This window comes from Molothrus ater, chromosome 1 (assembly GCF_012460135.2).
Source record: "Molothrus ater isolate BHLD 08-10-18 breed brown headed cowbird chromosome 1, BPBGC_Mater_1.1, whole genome shotgun sequence".
Classification (NCBI taxonomy): domain Eukaryota; kingdom Metazoa; phylum Chordata; class Aves; order Passeriformes; family Icteridae; genus Molothrus; species Molothrus ater.
Window position 1 is genome coordinate 88,887,331 of NC_050478.2, and position 17,591 is coordinate 88,904,921.

Genomic DNA, 17,591 nt, shown 5'->3' on the forward strand with positions numbered 1-17,591 from the left:
CAGACTTTTGTTAACTGTATCAAATGGTATTAAAAGATTGCTTAGAGGTCCCCAGCTCAATAATCAGCATTTTTCTCCAAACATCAAGTTAATGTTGACTAACTGTGATTTTTTCATGAGAAAAAGACATTTCTATCTATTTACTGAGCATATAGGGTTTTTTTTTTGACAAACAAGAACAAGCTACTTAAAAGGACTAAGTTCATTTCAGGATGAACAATATTTTTTCAGTCAAGTTGTGACTTTGAAAGTGTGAAGATGGTTTTTTCAGGGTGTGCTTTCTCTGAAACCATTAAAATTCCATGAAGCATACTCACGTTGGTTAGTCATTAATAAAGTACGCCACAAGAGCATTCTTATGATCCTGCCAAAGGGAGTGTAAGCATCAATGCTAGAAAAAATATAAACATGCTTCTACGTGACTCTTTGAGAGCATTTCTCACTCTCCCTCAATCCTGTGAGATTCCAAAATTAGTGTGCTAAAACAAAGGTATTTTTTCCAGAGTTAGAAGCTATTCACTCTAACATAAATCGCCCTGAATTTACAAATAACGATCATGTAAGTACTTCCTTTTATAGACATGGTACACATTTGCCACCTAGAGGCAATATACAAGTACCAAGTCAGTATCTCTACCAACACAAGAAGAAATCTGCATTACTACTTTCTGAAACATCTGATTGTTAATTTTGGAGTTGCTAATAATTTAAATTCCTATTGCTACTGCCTTTTATTTTTATTGCAACTTGTCAAAAAGCAAAACCATTGCACTTCAGGGAAATGACTAACAAGGCTTTTGCTTGATTGCTTGGATGTTACTCTTGCTTTTGCTCACCACTATGGATCCCACTACTTTAAAGTATATTCCTTTTGAATTACACTTGCAGTTTTAAATGAAGGTTATTGCATATGCTATTGAATAATATAAGTTATGAAGGTTATTCCCCATTCTATGGAATAATGCATTGTAAATAATTAACATCACCCACGTAGGGAAGAGAAATTTTACTAAATATAAAGCTGACTCCAAACTCTTCATGCTTTTTTGGAGCATAAACTGATACACAAATTTCTCACTAACATGAAATTAAAAATCTTTAAAAGACAGCTATTCAAAAGTCCCCAAAGTCAATTAAACATATCTTCTTAACAAGAAACAAACAAACAAACAAAGCATACTATAAAAGAATAACTAATTTCTTTTTTACCTGTTCCTAATCTCCAGAATGCTGTTATGTATCATTTGAAGGAAAAAATTAAACAGGCTGGAACTTGTCTCATAGAAAGTTAAGCTCTAGAAAAATGACAAAACAAAACAAGATTTGAAATGAAAAATCCACTGTAACTTTGAAGTTACATAGAAAGCTTTAAAAAAGTAGACTGTAGCAGCTCAAACCCCTATGTAAGTGAAAAGACAAACCCCGAACCCAAGTTCTGAATATACATACTAAAAAGCTGCTCACATCCAACAATTCAACTTTTGTTGGATGATGATTTTTTTTTTGTTTGTTTGTTTTGTATTAGGAGAAATCAAATAAAACATCTAAACCCACTTTTTAAAGTGCTGACATAATATATTGGATTATTAGAAGGTATAAGACCCTGCTCTTTTGGCCACTTTCTATCCTGTACGACAATTTCTGTACGTCAGGATCTTTATGATTCCCAAAGACTTGACAGACTCACTTGCCCATTCTGCTGCAAAACACACACTTTTTCAGGTATTACAAACACTTCCATGCATTGCTGTCCACCCAATATTTATGGAACATTTTGTTAAAAATTAGAAGATAAAAAAATTCATTTACAACAATTTAAATACCCTTAACAATGACTCAATTCAAATTAAATAAAAGTACTTACTACTTGCATAGATTAGCAGCAGACAAAGGCACCCAGCCTTTGATACAGCCATGTAAGATCATGATTACTTGCATTGAAAAGATAAGCTGATGTACCAATAGTACAGACACCCAGCCTGACATGAAAATCTTTTTTGAGAAAACTTTTCTCAAAATACTTTGTTCTTTTAAGATAATGACACACAAATTGTTTTTGAACGGAAAGTACTTTTAAATAGAACACTGCTGCTCATGCAATATCTAGTATAGTTCTCTGAATCAGTTTGAAAAAGATAAAATACATCAGCGATCCAGCTAGTTTCCATTTTCATCCAGGTACTCATTAGACTCTCTTATTTTTGTAGGATCCTGGAACTGTACACCAGTCACACCATATATATACTCCTATGTCCACAGATACACAAGATCATTTTACTTGTATGTTAGAAATCACGTTTTGCCAATCTTGTCATTTTCCACTGCCAGGTTTAGAGAAGAAAAATTTGAAGAGGAATTACTAGCCTGAAAGAACATACCTGTCTGCTCACTGGATGCTCAGGAAATCTGGTAGGTTGTTATTATGGAACACCATAATTCCAAGCAAGGAAATGCATGATGAAACTGTCTGAGCCTATCACCTACTTCTATGCCTTTGTCATGCTCCTTGCCCAGAAGGAAGTCTTGAGAACAAACACTTCTATCACAAGAATGAAAACAGAAGGATGCTTGATTCTTGCAACAAAGCATCAGTGGGAGTAAAGTTAAAATACATGTAATTTTTAACCATATGTTAATTCACCAAAAGCAAGAAATCTCTTTAAACAAAAACTTAAAAGAGTTGATCTTGTTTGCTTTGTACTTAACTCCCCCTAAAGAAGAGTTCATTTTCATCCACCTTGACAGGTAATCCTTAAAATCAGCTTTTTAAATTTTTAATTAGGCACAAAATAAGATCTTAAATCAAACAACAAAAAGCTGTGCAGTTTGCAAGTCAAGATGTCATATCCTTAGCTACTTGGCTTATAATACATTTTGCTCATTCTTACTTCCTTATGTTTTGGAGATAGGAAGTGTTGACATCCGTTTTTATAGATAGTTAATTTCTCACTTGAGGACTGTTGCAAGAAACAATGAAATTAGGAAAGAATAAAGAAAACACTGGTTAAAATAAAAGTTTGCTAAAATAATGAGAAAGTCTGGGAGAAGTCAAGAAGGACTTTTAGTCAGATTTCTTTCCTGGTGCACTCCTCCTGCTGAACACTCAGAGACTGTTACAAACATCAAAGAAGAGATGACAAAAGTCTTGCTATAGAAGCCAGAAGGTGCTGGTTAACTAGATGAGCAGTAATGGCACCACATAATATGTACATACAAGTAAAAATCCCAATCTTCCTTTAATTCTTCTGTAGCTTTCTTTTTCAGTTGAAAAGAGGCCTCACAATACTTACCTGTTCAACTACTATTGCATTTTGCAATGAGGCATTCTCCTGAAGCTGGGACACAAACTGCTTCATGTCTGGCATAAAGTCCTTGAAAGTAGAAACCTGTGTAATTGTTTAAATTGTAAAGAAACAAATGATAAAAGCAATAAAAAATTCAGTAACTGACTTTTCTGTTCATTGGAGGTCAAAGAACGAGCCTTATTGCATTATTTTAATCCAACAATTCTTCTACCATTAAAATGAAACGTCTCACCCACAAATCTCTATTTCCACAACACATTTATCTTTATTTTTACTAAGAGTGAGTAAAAACTTTAAAAGGTATGGAATAAAACAAGCTTTTCTACCCGTGGAAAATATCTAACAGCATTAAGAAATGCTTATTAAGTACTTAATCACTTCAAAGGGTGGCTAAAGAAAGCCACGAGGGCAAAACTTTCCTTGGACCAAAATATTCTTGTAACAGCAAAGAGAAGAAATCAGGAAGTCATACATGTCTCTTATAGAGCCTCTTGGCTCTTCCACTTGGGGTGATCATAATCACAGCGTAGCGCCGTATGCAGTACACGGTTCTCTTCTCAGGCTTCAGGACCCGCGAGATCACTTCCACCAGTTTGTTGTGAGGAATGCTATCATAAGCCCTGGACACATCAGCCTGGAACAGAAGAAATATCTTCCACTACATATTCAGCAATATTGCTGTAAACATTCTGGTAGTATAGAGGAAGTATTGTTGTAGTATGTAAGAAAGGCTGAAGGATAGATCACACGGGAGTAAAATTATTGCACCATTCAGGCCAAATTCCTGACAAAACAAAAACTCAATGCTTATCTGAAAGACCTTTCCCCACTCATTGAGCACTTAAAAAGGAATATCCAAATCATCAGTTTTAACACAATTCTTATTATTAACAGAAGAGTACACCACATGCAACCTTAAGTCTAACATCAAACCTCCAATTGTTAAGTTAATAACCAGTATTTTTATGTTTAAATATTTTAAGAAACATGCCTCACCATTTGGCCATGGAGATGACATCTTAGACTTTTGGAAAGCTGCAAACCTATGTATTTTACTTTTCCTTACCTTTCCTTTTCATACTGGAAATCTACCTCCTTTTACTTGTCCTAGTAAACTAGGTGAAAATTTCTGTAGAAGTTTCAGGAGTAAACTGAGAAAACTTTCTGTAGAAGCAAGAATCTTAGGATTATTATAAAACAAGTTATGCCAATGACTCGACCCTTTGGCTAGAAAGATAACAAGACAAAATTATTTAAATTATTTTAGGGCAGGATGACAAGTGACATATGAGAGATGAGAACACAGCTCCCCAACACATACAAACCTGTGTAATTTACATATTTGTGTATACCTTGCCCCAATTCAAAGCTATGAATTGAAATCAAGCACAAAATGTTGCCTGCTAGACAGAACTGACAGAAGTGTGAAGATGAAGAACAAACTCCTTTAAATAACAGGCTACCACAAGCACTGATTTTTTCAAAGTTGGAGAAGAAACTTCTTGGAAAGACACCAACCAGAAGTCATGCGTTCATTTTCAACAGAAACTAATGATAGTGAGATAGAAGAAACAGATTTTTTAGGAGACACTGAATTTATTCAAAGGCACATAGAAAGAAGCTTAGATAGCCTTTTGAGCCATATGAAAACCAGAAAAAAAATGTTCTTTCTCCCACTTTTATACCCAGCTAAATATAACTGCAAAAAATTCAGTGCATGCATAGAAGCAGGAGCTCCTGCATGACAGAAAGATGGACAGAAAAACACCCAGGCAAAGGAAGCTCTACTGCAGGGTCACCCATCCACAAAAACAATCAACCACCCCCACCGAAAAACTAACCAGAGTCTGGAAAGTATGCACAAAATTTTATTTAGAAAAAAAAATTATGCAGTCAGATTACAGCTAATACAGCTATAAAAGTATCTGCACAAGCTGGTTTTGAAAAGCTAGTTTGAATATGTAACTAAAAATACATACCTTTACACAGTAGAAATGAGGAATTTCACCACCAGATTCAAGAATCTTTGTGACAAACTGCTTCCATATCCTGTAGATATCATCTTTCCCAAACACTGAAGAACCTATAAAACTGGCGTTTATAGTCCGTTCATAATTTAACACACTAAACAGATTTTTTAGTTGAGTGTTGTAATGATTCATCTAAAGAGACCAAAGAGAATCACCTTAAATTATGCTGAAATACACTAAATTCTTTGCAATACAAAGATTACAAATGTAAATAAAGTTTGAGATTAAATTGATGCACTTACTATATTATTTTGTTCAACTGAAGCTTTCAGAAAGCCTGACTATCACTGCAGTAACTACTTCAAAGTGACAAAACAGTTTCAGACATTTTTCTTTTGGTACAGTTAAATCCTATGGAAAATGCTTTTGCTCCTATACTTGACTCTTGGAAATCAAGGTGTAATAGTTACAGTGATAAATAGATTAATGCCAGCAAATAAATCCACTACTGATCTGAAAATAACTTCTTAAATATCATTCATTCTCTCTGCTGGAGATAATAACAGCAACAGGAACAGCAAACAGAAGGTGTGCTCTGAGATTTTATGCTAACTCCAGCCGCACCATCAGCTGGGCCTCTCAAGGTACTTTATTCAAGTAATTGAGCAAAGACTTAACTCAGCTGTGGGGATAGTCAAGTACATCAGAGCAGCACTGAAGTCATGCAGTTTGATTAGCTCTGTAAACACCATAATGTGCAATATTATGTGAAATAACACTCCACAGCTCAGAACAGCTTTTAGCTGATGCTCTTTTCACCTGGTTTGGGATCACATGGTCTGAACAGTTAGTGCTAAGAAGCTGTTGACACCTTACCCATTTGGGGAACATTAAATCTTGGGAATGAGACTCAGCCTTAAGGAAAAGCAATTAATTCAGCTGGGCAAGATAATGAAACTGGGCTGTCACTATTCCTTCTGGCTAACTATCCTGTCAAATAGATTATTCTGTGCACTGAGTGTTCTGTCTGTTCCCATACTGCAATTACTCTCAGCTTCCTTCCCAGCTCTCTACTGTGCTTGTTCCAGCTTCCTTGCCCTTCCTTAGACCCTCTTCTGTAATGCACCCAGCTCACCACTGTTCACTGGCACTACAGGCAACTTCACAAATCAACATGCACCATCAGTATAAAGGCAAATCCTAACAGGCCAGACTCACCCATATCAAAAAAACAGGATTACTTTACAAGCCATGTTATTCTATTGGGCTCATTTGCTTAAGGCAGGTTTGGAAACAGAAGTTTGTGATCCTGGAACCGGAGGCTTGTGGTAATTAAGCACTGGAAAGGGAGAAGCTAGGCTGCAACAGACCCATTCAGCCATTTTGATCAGAATGCTACAGTTCACCATGTTAAAATTAGTTTTATGTAACAAAAATCCTTACTCCATTTATCAGTTGCCTACATCAAATGCATATAAAACAATGAAGTAAATAAAAACCTTCTTTTCTCTGCTTTCCTTGCTGAGCGCTCGTGGTTCGACAACATCGCTCACTTTTACTATGGGTCTCAACCCATTTGGTTTTGGAATAAACCGGAGCTTTGATGCCATAGGAACAAATTTTTTTTGACGGATAGTTTCAATCTCCCCTGAAGACAGAGGCCGTAGCTGTACTTTGACAAAATGGTTTCTAAAATACAAATATACACTTAGTGTAAGCAATAGGAAAGGCAGAAAACTAAAACATTTAATGTCTTTAGGATAACTAAAGCCAAATATTTTTCTAGAATAATACAAATACTAACCTCTACAGAAAGTGACATGAAATTCTGAATTTCAAAACAACATCACAGCATCTTAATGACAATGTAATACAAAAAGAAACCATATATTTCTGCTTAATGCAAATAAAAACCCTTATTAAAACAAATTAAAATTTAAGCACAGATTCGTGGAATACATATGAACATTCTGAAATATATTTTATGCAAGAAATGGGGAGTTGGATATTGCTCCTGGTTTCAGAAGTTTGAAAAGCATTAACAAAGTTGAAAAGAACCTTCTGAAAACTACTCTAAGACAGCTCCTGGGAAGAACATACAAACTGTAATAGCTGTTCTACTCCTAAGAGTTAGGGGATCTACCACTTATTAGCTGCTGGGATATACAGGCAACATAAGGGCTTTAGGTATCCAGGACTCTGATGAGCCAGTTGAAGCAAACAGCAGAGAATAATGAAGAATCAAAGGCACCTAAGTCACAGGTTCTGGGCTTCCCAAGTTCACCTCAATGGGAAATGTGTTTTCCTCTCAGATCCCCCCAATCAGGATTCACAGTTCCATGAAAAAATCAAAATCAATACTTTTCCATACAATGAACCAGGAAAATGGTGGTGGAGTAAAAGTCCTTGTTTTTACTTAAGATGCAGAGTTAAAGTACCCTACCTGCAAAATAAAAGACCTAGATACATCTCCTGCACTGACTGTATTGTTCAGATGGACAAAATGTGCCCTACAGACTAATGGCTATGATATTACCCTGGGAAGTAAGGGAGGCAATTCAAGTCCTCACAAAAGACTGGACATCAGTCTAAATTTGCATGAAGACTTTTTACATCCCACACAATCCAAGAGGCTGCTTTAGCAAAAGGAGGCCACACTATTACAAAAGGGAGTAGGTGAATGGTGGAAACCTTGTAAAGATGCTCTAGGAAACACCTGAAAAGTCAAGAATGCAGGTAAGAGAGGCACACAAATACTTCTTTTGTATGCCTATACAACTCAAATAGAAGCTCATGATCTGTCTGCCAGGGACTCTTGGCATCTGAGGGATACAGGGCATGACACCTAGAAGGTATAGTGGCATGCAGGGCCGGTGAGTTGAGCTACTGAAAAGAGAGCTTTGAGGATTAATATTCAAATTTTCAAATTAAATTCCTGGTATAGATGCTGCCCAAAGGAAAGTAGAAATGATTGCTTTTCCACAGTGAGGGATCACTACTCTTTATAAAACTACATTCTTTGCTGAACACAACATCTACTATACTATTAGATGGACAACCAGGATAAAACAAGTCACTCCAGTTCAACAGAAAAAACTTTATGATCAAATTTCCCTCCCTCCTTTTACGGCTCACATTCAAGACTGGAAGGATAAAAGCCCCAACGAACCTCTGTCACTATACTAAAAAATATGGCTTCCTTTGAAAGTGAAGACAAAGGCCATATATTGGCAGATCTTCATTTCATTACTCCCACTGGCCAGCTGGAGATGTCTTTTTGCCTGCAGCAACATTTATTGCTTATTTCGTGGCATTTATAGCAGTGCTGATGATTTTGAATGTGCGCTCATCTAGCAGCCACTGAAGCATGCTGCTCACTGGCACTCACAATGCTGTTAAGCACTGAAACTTGAAGGAACTTGAGTAGATAATCCTGTTGTCTTTTGAGATCTCACCTCAATCTGATGGGGAAAATACAGAATTTCTGCAGGTTTTAATCCTCAGCAGCCACTGTGTGTGGCAAGGGCAGGGACAGCATGAGCTTTAGAAAAACAGGTGTTCTCACCACAACACTGTGTTCATTATTTTTAACACACAACTTTACATTCTGCAGGCTATTTAACTTGAAGCAACTGTATCACAAAATACTGATTTTTTTCTTGGCAAATCCTGTTTTTAATTTGGGGACTGAAGTTTGGTATAGCTTCGAAAATTAATACAAAGTTGTCTGTTCACAATGACAGCACACGCTGATCTCCACCAATATAGCAAGGCTAATATACAGACCCAGGGCCCCTCTCAGAACCCTGCTCCATATCCTTGAGTGAGATTCTGCCCAGGATGATCTACTCAAAAGGACAGTCCTTCAAGATGAGGATTTACTCCCTAATGACAATGCAGTCAATGCAAAGGTAAGCTCAGAAGTAAGGTCCAGGTCCACTCAGTCAAGCCTGTTCCATCCATTCTCTTCCTACAAAGGAGGATGCAGAAGAACTCAGCGGGAATCAGTGGCTACCAATGCCTTCCTGCAAACCAGCTCAGAGCAACTGCTTTGAGCAGCTCCAGCTGAGGAGAACCAGAGCAACCACAGAACATCCATTAGGGCAACAAATGAAGTCACCAGACATTCCTCCTCCTGAGAAGATGGAAGTAGCTCAACAGCCTTTGGCACTACTTCACCAGCAGTGCCTGGCTGGTTAAGAGCAGACAGTGTCTGAACAGCCTCAAAATGGCCAAGGCTGTCCTAAACACCTTGTATCCCAGTATCTCTACAGACCTATATTCCAATTTCTTTCCTCCTATGTGAAGTTGGCAGCTGGCCACCTCTATGAATGCAGGAAGGTGGACTCGTGCAGACCTCATGTAACACATCACACATGAAAGAGCAGTGCTGAAAGCCCTGTCAGTGAAGCTTAACTGCAGCTGTTGGAATGAGAGTAAAGTCCTTATAAACTACGATTCCTGTAGCCAGAAGCAAACATCCTGTTCTTAGGACACGCCTTTGGCAAGCACGCAGCAGCGTTTCCTTGGGATGTTTCTCCAGCTTCCAACAACCTGCACTTTAGAGACCTTCCAAGCAAATGGTGAGAAGGGGTTTCCTGCATGGCAAGGAAATACGTGGGGAGGAAATCAGAAGAAACAAGACCCTAGATTAAGGTCTTTCGAGTTCAAAGCACCTTACACATTGAATTTTTCTAGGAAACTGGGAACACAAACAAAAGAGCTAAATCCCAAGTTGCTTGCTTTTAAACCCCAAACCCCACAAAAAAATCCGTTATTTACTACTTCTAGTATTTATTATTGTATCTCTACTATGTGAAAGTCAGTACTTGATCATGTTTTGTGCCAAAAAATAGTCTTTAAGTACAGTGAAAGTGCATAAAACACTAATTGCAACACTACAGCTGTTAGTTTGAAGACAGGACAGAATGTGTGGGACTGAAAATTAAATTCTACTAACTATTCAAAGTGCATTTTCTGTGCTACAACTGCAAACAAGACTGAGACCCCATTAAGTGCAAACACAAATGCAAAGAGTGGCACTGGAGATATCAATGCTGAAATCAGGAAGTGACAGGCAGGAGGGGAAAAATCACACATATAACACTGTGGACCAAAAGATCAGAGCAAAAGCAAAAGGTTCACCATTACAAAACCGCCACTAAAACACAAGACATTAAGTGTGCTAATTTTTCACAGTTCTAAAGCTCTCTCAGATACCAGCAATTTATAATAAAAACTTGAAAGATGTGAACTAAGGAGATGGGTGCACAACACTGTTCATTAAAATTGCCTTTCCTATTTTCTCACTTAAATTGTTTAAAATTTTGTCTTAAATAATGCTCTAACTTAAATGCATGCATTTTTAAGACCAAAAAAACCAGCATGGAATCCCAGCCATACTGAAAAACGAGCTGTGGCTTCTAAAACCCTTAACCTTTGGAAAAAAAAACCCTAAACCCACTAGGCTACTCTCTGATTTTTATGAATAGAGTATTACAGCATTTCAGCAGAGCCTTGTTTTTTCTTTTTCTAAATAAAGTAGTTGAAGGAAATTGAGTATTTTTAAAATGAACTCTCATTTTAAAAGGTTACTTAAAAGGGATTCTATCACTATGCTTTACTCATTGCTGAAAGGTATAAAAACTGGACTTATAACAAAATCCTCTTCATAGTGGATTTTGGTATTGCAAAGATTTCTAATAAAGAAGTCTCAATTTGAATTAGTTTTCTCACACAAAATATTTCTGAAATTACCAACTGTGCATGCTACAATCACAGGTTAAATTTTCCTCTGGGAAATGAAGCAAATAAAATGAACATAAATAGACAATAAATTAAAGCAGAAATATACCTTTACACAACAAAACACATAATTTCTATCCATATCCATTAAAGGTTAATTAGTTTTCTAGTGTTACCTAATTCCAATGTTCTGTAACTTGCCCCAGATAAACTTTCGGTAGTAGAAGAGCATGTTTTTCTGGAACATGGTCTCGGTGATATAGAAAAATGATCTGAGCAACTCAACAACATAGGTACCCATCAGCCAGTATAGGAATTTGGCCAAAAGTTCTTCACGGAAACAATGTTCATCGGCAGGAACAAAGTGATCACCTTCAATAAATAATTCAAAGGTAGTTATAGTAACTATCAACTCTTAGCATGAGTAAAGAAACAGAACACACGAACAACTTGGATAACATTCTTGCCCTAGCTTGAGGTCATGAGAAAGAAAAAAAGGTAAGTACAAACAATTACAGGGGTGACACTCCAAATTTTCAGGGCATTAAATAATGCAACTGACCCAAGCTTAAAGCATAAACACAGGAACTAATCTGCAGTGACAAACTGACATAGAAGACACAAATACATGCCACCGTAGCCCAAAGACTTTCTTACCCCAACATCAATTGTGCAAGATTTTTAATGCACAAAGGCAAGATTATTGTGAAAGGAGAGGTAAAATGAAAAGAAACAAGTCTACTGCAATATAGAACTTTAAAAAAAAAGGAAGCAAAAGACTGAAACTAACATAGGCATACTATAAATTAACAAAAGTAAACTGGGATGATCTGGGGATAAGAATGATATTCAGATTTCCCAATTACATGCACATTAACTAATTATAGGGTTTTATAGGGTTAGGCTTTATTTCAGACATCCTATATAAAACTTATTGTCACAGTCAAAGAAAAACAAAGAAAAAATACAAATCACCTGAAGTCTATCAGTACTTCCAACATTTAGATGAGACAATTATGAACCTACAGCACTCCTAACTACTGCTGAATTTAAGGTCACATAGAACTGTAATTATGTCTAAATAATTTTTCAAAGATCGATGTTCCAAATTACCACGAATCACACACATATTTCACAATAAAGCCTTTTTAAATATTTAACTCCTCAGCATTTTGGAAAGTATGCTTTTGAACCACAGTATCTGAATAAATAAATACTTTTTCCTAGAATTAAGAGTTTCTTATGTAGTGTAACTTCCCTTACTTTTCACATCAGTTCTCAAACATCAGACTTTTGATCTTCCTCCTACACTTCAAAGAACCTGTAACAGCTTCAAAACTTATTGCACTTTTTAACAAAAGAATACCATTTTCAGCTCATATTACTGTAGGATCCAAGTACAATACCAGGTAAGAATAAACTCTGTAAGCATACCAGTTAAGGGAGTGCAATCCATATTGCAATAGATGAAGAACAAGCACAGAGAAATTAAATATGCACTAGATCCTACAGCAATCAACCCCAGAACAATGGCTTCAGCCTAGATTTAAATCCTGGGATAGATTCTGAAGAACAAGCTCAAGGAAAGGAAGATTCACCTGTCATTTGAAAAGAGGATTAAAGAGAAATGGATTCATACACAATCTGGAGCAATCAGCTGTTCCCCTCATGAGAGCTTTTTAGCAAGGGACCGCTTAGCCTGGGGACTTCTGCACCACCAATTAGCCAGGCTGAAGCTGTGCTCAGTAAGACTCTCTTGATCCTAGAGAAGGGATCTAGAAAAGGTGATAGATGATGACAGCCCCTTTTCACATGGACATGTAATGATAGGACACGGGGGAAAGGTTTTAAACTGAAAAAAGTAGGTTTAGATTACATGTTGGGAAGAAATCCTTTACTGTGAGGGTGGTAAGGCACTGGAACAGATTGCCCAGAGAGGTTCTAGCAGTGGAACAGCACTGGAACAGATTGCCCAGGTCTTCCAGCCCTGAAAGATTCAAGGAGAGGATGAATGGGGTTCTTAACAACCTGAACTAGTGGAAGGTGTTCCTGAGCGTGGCAGGGAGGTTGGAACTAGATCTTTAAAGTCACTTCAAATTCAAATCATTCTGTGATTCTATAGTAGGCAATCCCTGTATTGAATGGGTCTCATATCTTTCTCGCAGGGCTGATGTGAGGGAGTAAAAAACCCTGGTTTTTTTCACTCCCATAGCAGAGGAACCCATGCCACTTCAGGTGTCTGGATTTGCTTTTAGCTCTTTCTGAACTCCTACAGTAACAAACAGGCAGACAGTGTTTATTCCTCACAAGCTTAAGTCACACTTCAGTAGATTTTCTGAGTTACTGCAATTTGGATAGAAGAAGTGGACAGGAAAGAGTTTTGATTTTTGTTTAACCCAGGTTCTGAATTCATGTTTATGAAAAGATCATTCTATTAAACACAAACAGCACGAATGCAAACAAGTTTTGAAAGGAAGACAAGCTTAAGAGTCCTTCCACCATCAGTTACAAACACTACCAGGTTTGCTCTTTCAGCTATGGTTATTACCAACGACCTCAGCAATTCTGAGTCCAGATTCAATAACCTCCCCTTCCCACCTTAACCAAAACCACCAATCATCTGACAGCCCCACCACTTAGTTCTGTAATATAAGAAGTACCTTTGCCTAGACGAAGCCACATGCAGTCATTCACTCTCATCCTCCACATCAACTCCTGCAACGAAACCTTAGCAAACCTCCCCCTGGAAATGAACACTTTGACATTTTTTAGAAACCGGCACTTGTTGTGGTTCGAACCCCAAAGCTCTTTAGGAATGACCTTCTCCAGGCAATCCCTCACAAACATGTACACCTGCCAGTGGCTGCTGTGCTGCTTGAGGAGCTCCATGAGGGCTGAATCACGTGCCTCTCGCGGGTTTTGCTCCTCACTTGGCGGCAGCTCCCCACGCACAGATTCTGCGAGGGGAGCACCTAAGTTGTCTGGCACATCAGTGTGACCAGATTCACATCTGCTGCTTGTCACACACTTAGCAGGCTCTTTCCCAAACTGTTCTGCTTGCTTCTGAACGTCTGCTTCCCCAGGCAAGGCTGCCTGACAAAACAGCTTGATATGTTTCATACTGATTTCAGATATCCAAACAGGGCAATTTTTTCTCAAGAGGGCTAAGTAAGCACATTTCCCATGGTTGTTTAGCAGTTCCTGAAATGTATCCCTCATCTGCCGGTAGCGTTTGGGCAACGTCTTCTTTCTCCGCTTGCACTTTGGCAGACTTTGGTTATGCCTTTGCTGCACCTGATTTTGGTTTAAGAATATAGCTTCTATAAGCCGTCTTCCACCTGCCTCAGAGCCCTGCAAGCGATTCAATACAAATGATTTAGGAAAACATTCTTGGAAACTCCTGCAAGAATAGAGAAGAGACTTCCTCCCAATGTACGCTGCAGAACTCAAGAGTCTATTTGGTGACTTCTTTGATAAATGAGGTTGGTGACTTTCCTGCTCTCTGCATTTTGAAGCACCCTCCACAGGTTTGGTTTGTCCTGAAGCCAACTGAGATTCATACGTACGAATCTCTACTCTTTTCCTATGGGATTCTGCTTGCAGTTCAGTGTTGGACTCTAAAGGTTTGTTACTCTGAAATCTCTGCAGAAGAGAGCCTGCCATAAACTTCCTCCTGCCACGAGATGTGTGAACTAAAGAAGGACCAGACACAGCACTGTTACTTCTTTCAGAAATGCGGGGGGTTTTAATGACACTTTCAGAATGTGGTGCTACATACCCAGTTTCAGATCTCTTGGAACTACTTTGGTTTACATCAGGAAGAAGACTACAAGCCTTTTCCTCTCTCACTTTCTCCCCTATTTTTGCCCTCTTGGCTGGAATTTCAGATTGCTCTCTATGAATCTTCCTTTTTAGAGATGGAGCTGTGGCTGCAACACATGAAGTGGAGCTACTCTGTTTTTCCTGATCTTCAGTAACCATTCTGATCTGTTTGCTTGCTTTAGAAACAGCTTTTGCAGAACACTGGCCAGTGGGCACTAAGCTTCGTCTCCTGTTCTTTCTTTCATTTCTCATTCTGGAGACATTAACTTCACATCTTTGTCTGTCTGACTTTAAAAGATAATTTCTATGAAACATAAGCCTTTTTCGCATATATTTAAGCAAGCTAGTACGTTTATACTTTGAGAACCTTTGTCTAACAAATACCAGGGACGAGTCTACACTATGTGAAATAAGTTCATAAATGGGTTGCCCACAAACTTGGTAACAATTACTAGGGGGAACCAGCATAAAGACTGCACAGTGTTCCAATAAATACATCATCACATCATCCCCTATCCGGCTCAACAGCGTCTCCCAGAAGCCGCTGATACAAAGAGTTTCTGTGGCAGTATTGGGTAGGTAGCTGTGTATCTTTGAAAGTGGCATGACGGGGAATTGAGAACTGTTCTCATCCGGTAAGGAGTATCCATATGCAAGGACATTCTTCTTCTTTTTTTCACACAGTCTCTGAACGACTCTCGCGGTGACCTCACTCTGACTAGATAACTGAAGAAACAAAGAAAAAAGAAAATTAGCTTTTTTCACTTACTCCTCCATAAACCACAATATAGCCTTTACATAAAAACACACGCAAAGATACACAGCCCTAGACACCAGTTTTCAAAGCAGGATTAATTGTTCACAATCATCATACTCAAAAATTAAGATTTTCCAAGCTTAATCCAAGATGTTCATACGTAGCAACGTAAGCCGACGACTTGAAGGAAGTCTTTTTAACATCTGCCCTTTTGATCCTGGCTTTTATGCCCAGGAAACGCCCCGCATTATTCCCGTTGAGTCCCTCAGCAGCTCAGACTCCACTGGCTCCAGTGAATCCGTGTTTGCAGATCCACATTTGCAGGCACGCGTACGTGCTCGCGCAGGCTCCAACCTTCAGGGAACTAACGCTAATTTTCTTGAGGCCTCTATTTCCTTTTATGTAAAGGGAAAATTCAACGGAACGACTCGGCACACAACTCCAAAACCCATTCAACAAGTTGTCCTGGGTTTGCAACATCTGCTTCCTACCACAGCACAATTTAGCTCATATGGCGCTAGAAAAAAGCGGTCTTCCCTCTCTGAAAAGCTTTTCCTCCGCTTTAAACACCGACCTGCAGCCCCTTCTAGCCCCTTCTTCTTTAATCTCTCAAGACTGGGGCACTCTCCATCCCCAGTCGCTCCCCGGCCACTTTCGGCTCGTTCATCCCTACCCACATGGGCAGGCAGGGAGTCAGGGAGCCGCAGGCACGCAGACCTGCAGCGCTATCCGCCCGCCCTGCGCCAGCACCTGGGCCTTGCTCTCCCACCCCCAACAAGCGGCAAGGAGTGATTCCCACCGCTCCCCGCCGGCTCTGGGGCCAGGATGGAGCGGCGGACGGCTGTGGGAGCCGGCCGGGTCCGCCCGGCAGCAGCCACCACGGGCCAAGGGGCCGCCACGCCACCCCCGCGCACGCACGGAGCGCGGGAAGCGCCGTCCCAGGGGAGCCCCGACAGGGCTCTCGCCCCCGGGCCCCTTCCTACCTGCTGGAAGGTGAAGGGCCGCGGGATGGCGCGGGCGCCGCGGGGCACGCACACCAGGCACTGCCCCACGAAGTTGCGGTAGCCGGGCGCGTCGTCGGCCTGCAGCACCTGGGCGTCCCCGGCGCCACCGTCCCCCAGCCGCCGGACAAAGGTCTCCAGCGGGAAGACCTCCGCGTAGCAGCGGCGCAGCGCGGACAGCACGGCCGTGAAGGCCTCCCTACCCGCCATGTTGCGGCCGAAGGGGGCACGGGCCCACCTGGCGCAGCCGCGGCGCCCCTCCGACCGCGCCGCTCGCCCACCGGGCATCGCGGAGCGGTTGCTCAGCGATGAATTAATAAATACATAAAAGCACTGGTGAGGCAGGAGAAAAAGGAACGGGCCACAGCATCCTTTTAAGGCTGCGGCGCTGGTGCGGCGGACCGGTGCCCCCCGCGTGGCCCGGAGCAGCGTCGGGCGGAGCCGGGGCGGCCGGGGCGGGGCCGGAGGCCGCTGTCCAGCTCCGCCGCAGAGGAGGGCAGGGCTCCTCTCCCAGAGCGCTTTTTTCCCCTCCATTGAGGATCTATCTAAAATAAGAGCAACTGTAGGAGAGATTATGGTGGAGATGAACACACTAAACCCTACAAATACCGAAGTGGTTCACCCCGTACTTTTTTATCAAACTCATGAATGAAGAGGCCAAATAGCTCGCGGTACTGTGTAACCTCCTATTCCAAACTTGCCTTGGTATCTGAAGACTTCATGATAGAATACTTGATTCCAGACTGTTAAAGAGATTGCGGTAGAGTCCTCGGAAAGTGCAGGTCTCTAGGCCCCATGTGTCATCCAGGTGAATGAATAGAAATCCTAGAATTATAGCATGGTTTGAGTTGGAAGGGACTTCAAAGGTCATCTAGTTCCAACCCCCTTGCCATGGGCAAGGACAATATATGTGAAATATCTTTGCAATAGCAGAATTAGGTGGTGCTGGGAGAAATACAAATCCCTCAGCCAACATTACTCCCATAAGGAA

General features: G+C 40.1%; 1 protein-coding gene across 1 annotated transcript in view; it reads right to left on the reverse strand.

Moving 5' to 3' along the window:
• The window catches only part of TERT (telomerase reverse transcriptase), a 29,625-nt gene extending 12,800 nt beyond the window's left edge, over positions 1-16,825 (reverse strand). The window contains exons 1-8 of the mRNA XM_036406514.1: positions 16,583-16,825; positions 13,681-15,568; positions 11,197-11,392; positions 6,775-6,964; positions 5,285-5,467; positions 3,778-3,939; positions 3,291-3,386; positions 1,210-1,295 (exon numbers count right to left, since the gene is read on the reverse strand). Coding sequence (XP_036262407.1) covers positions 1,210-1,295; positions 3,291-3,386; positions 3,778-3,939; positions 5,285-5,467; positions 6,775-6,964; positions 11,197-11,392; positions 13,681-15,568; positions 16,583-16,810 — 3,029 coding nt within the window. The 5' untranslated portion in view covers positions 16,811-16,825. The remainder of the gene's footprint in view (positions 1-1,209; positions 1,296-3,290; positions 3,387-3,777; positions 3,940-5,284; positions 5,468-6,774; positions 6,965-11,196; positions 11,393-13,680; positions 15,569-16,582) is intronic.
• Between the last annotated feature and the right edge of the window lie 766 nt (positions 16,826-17,591).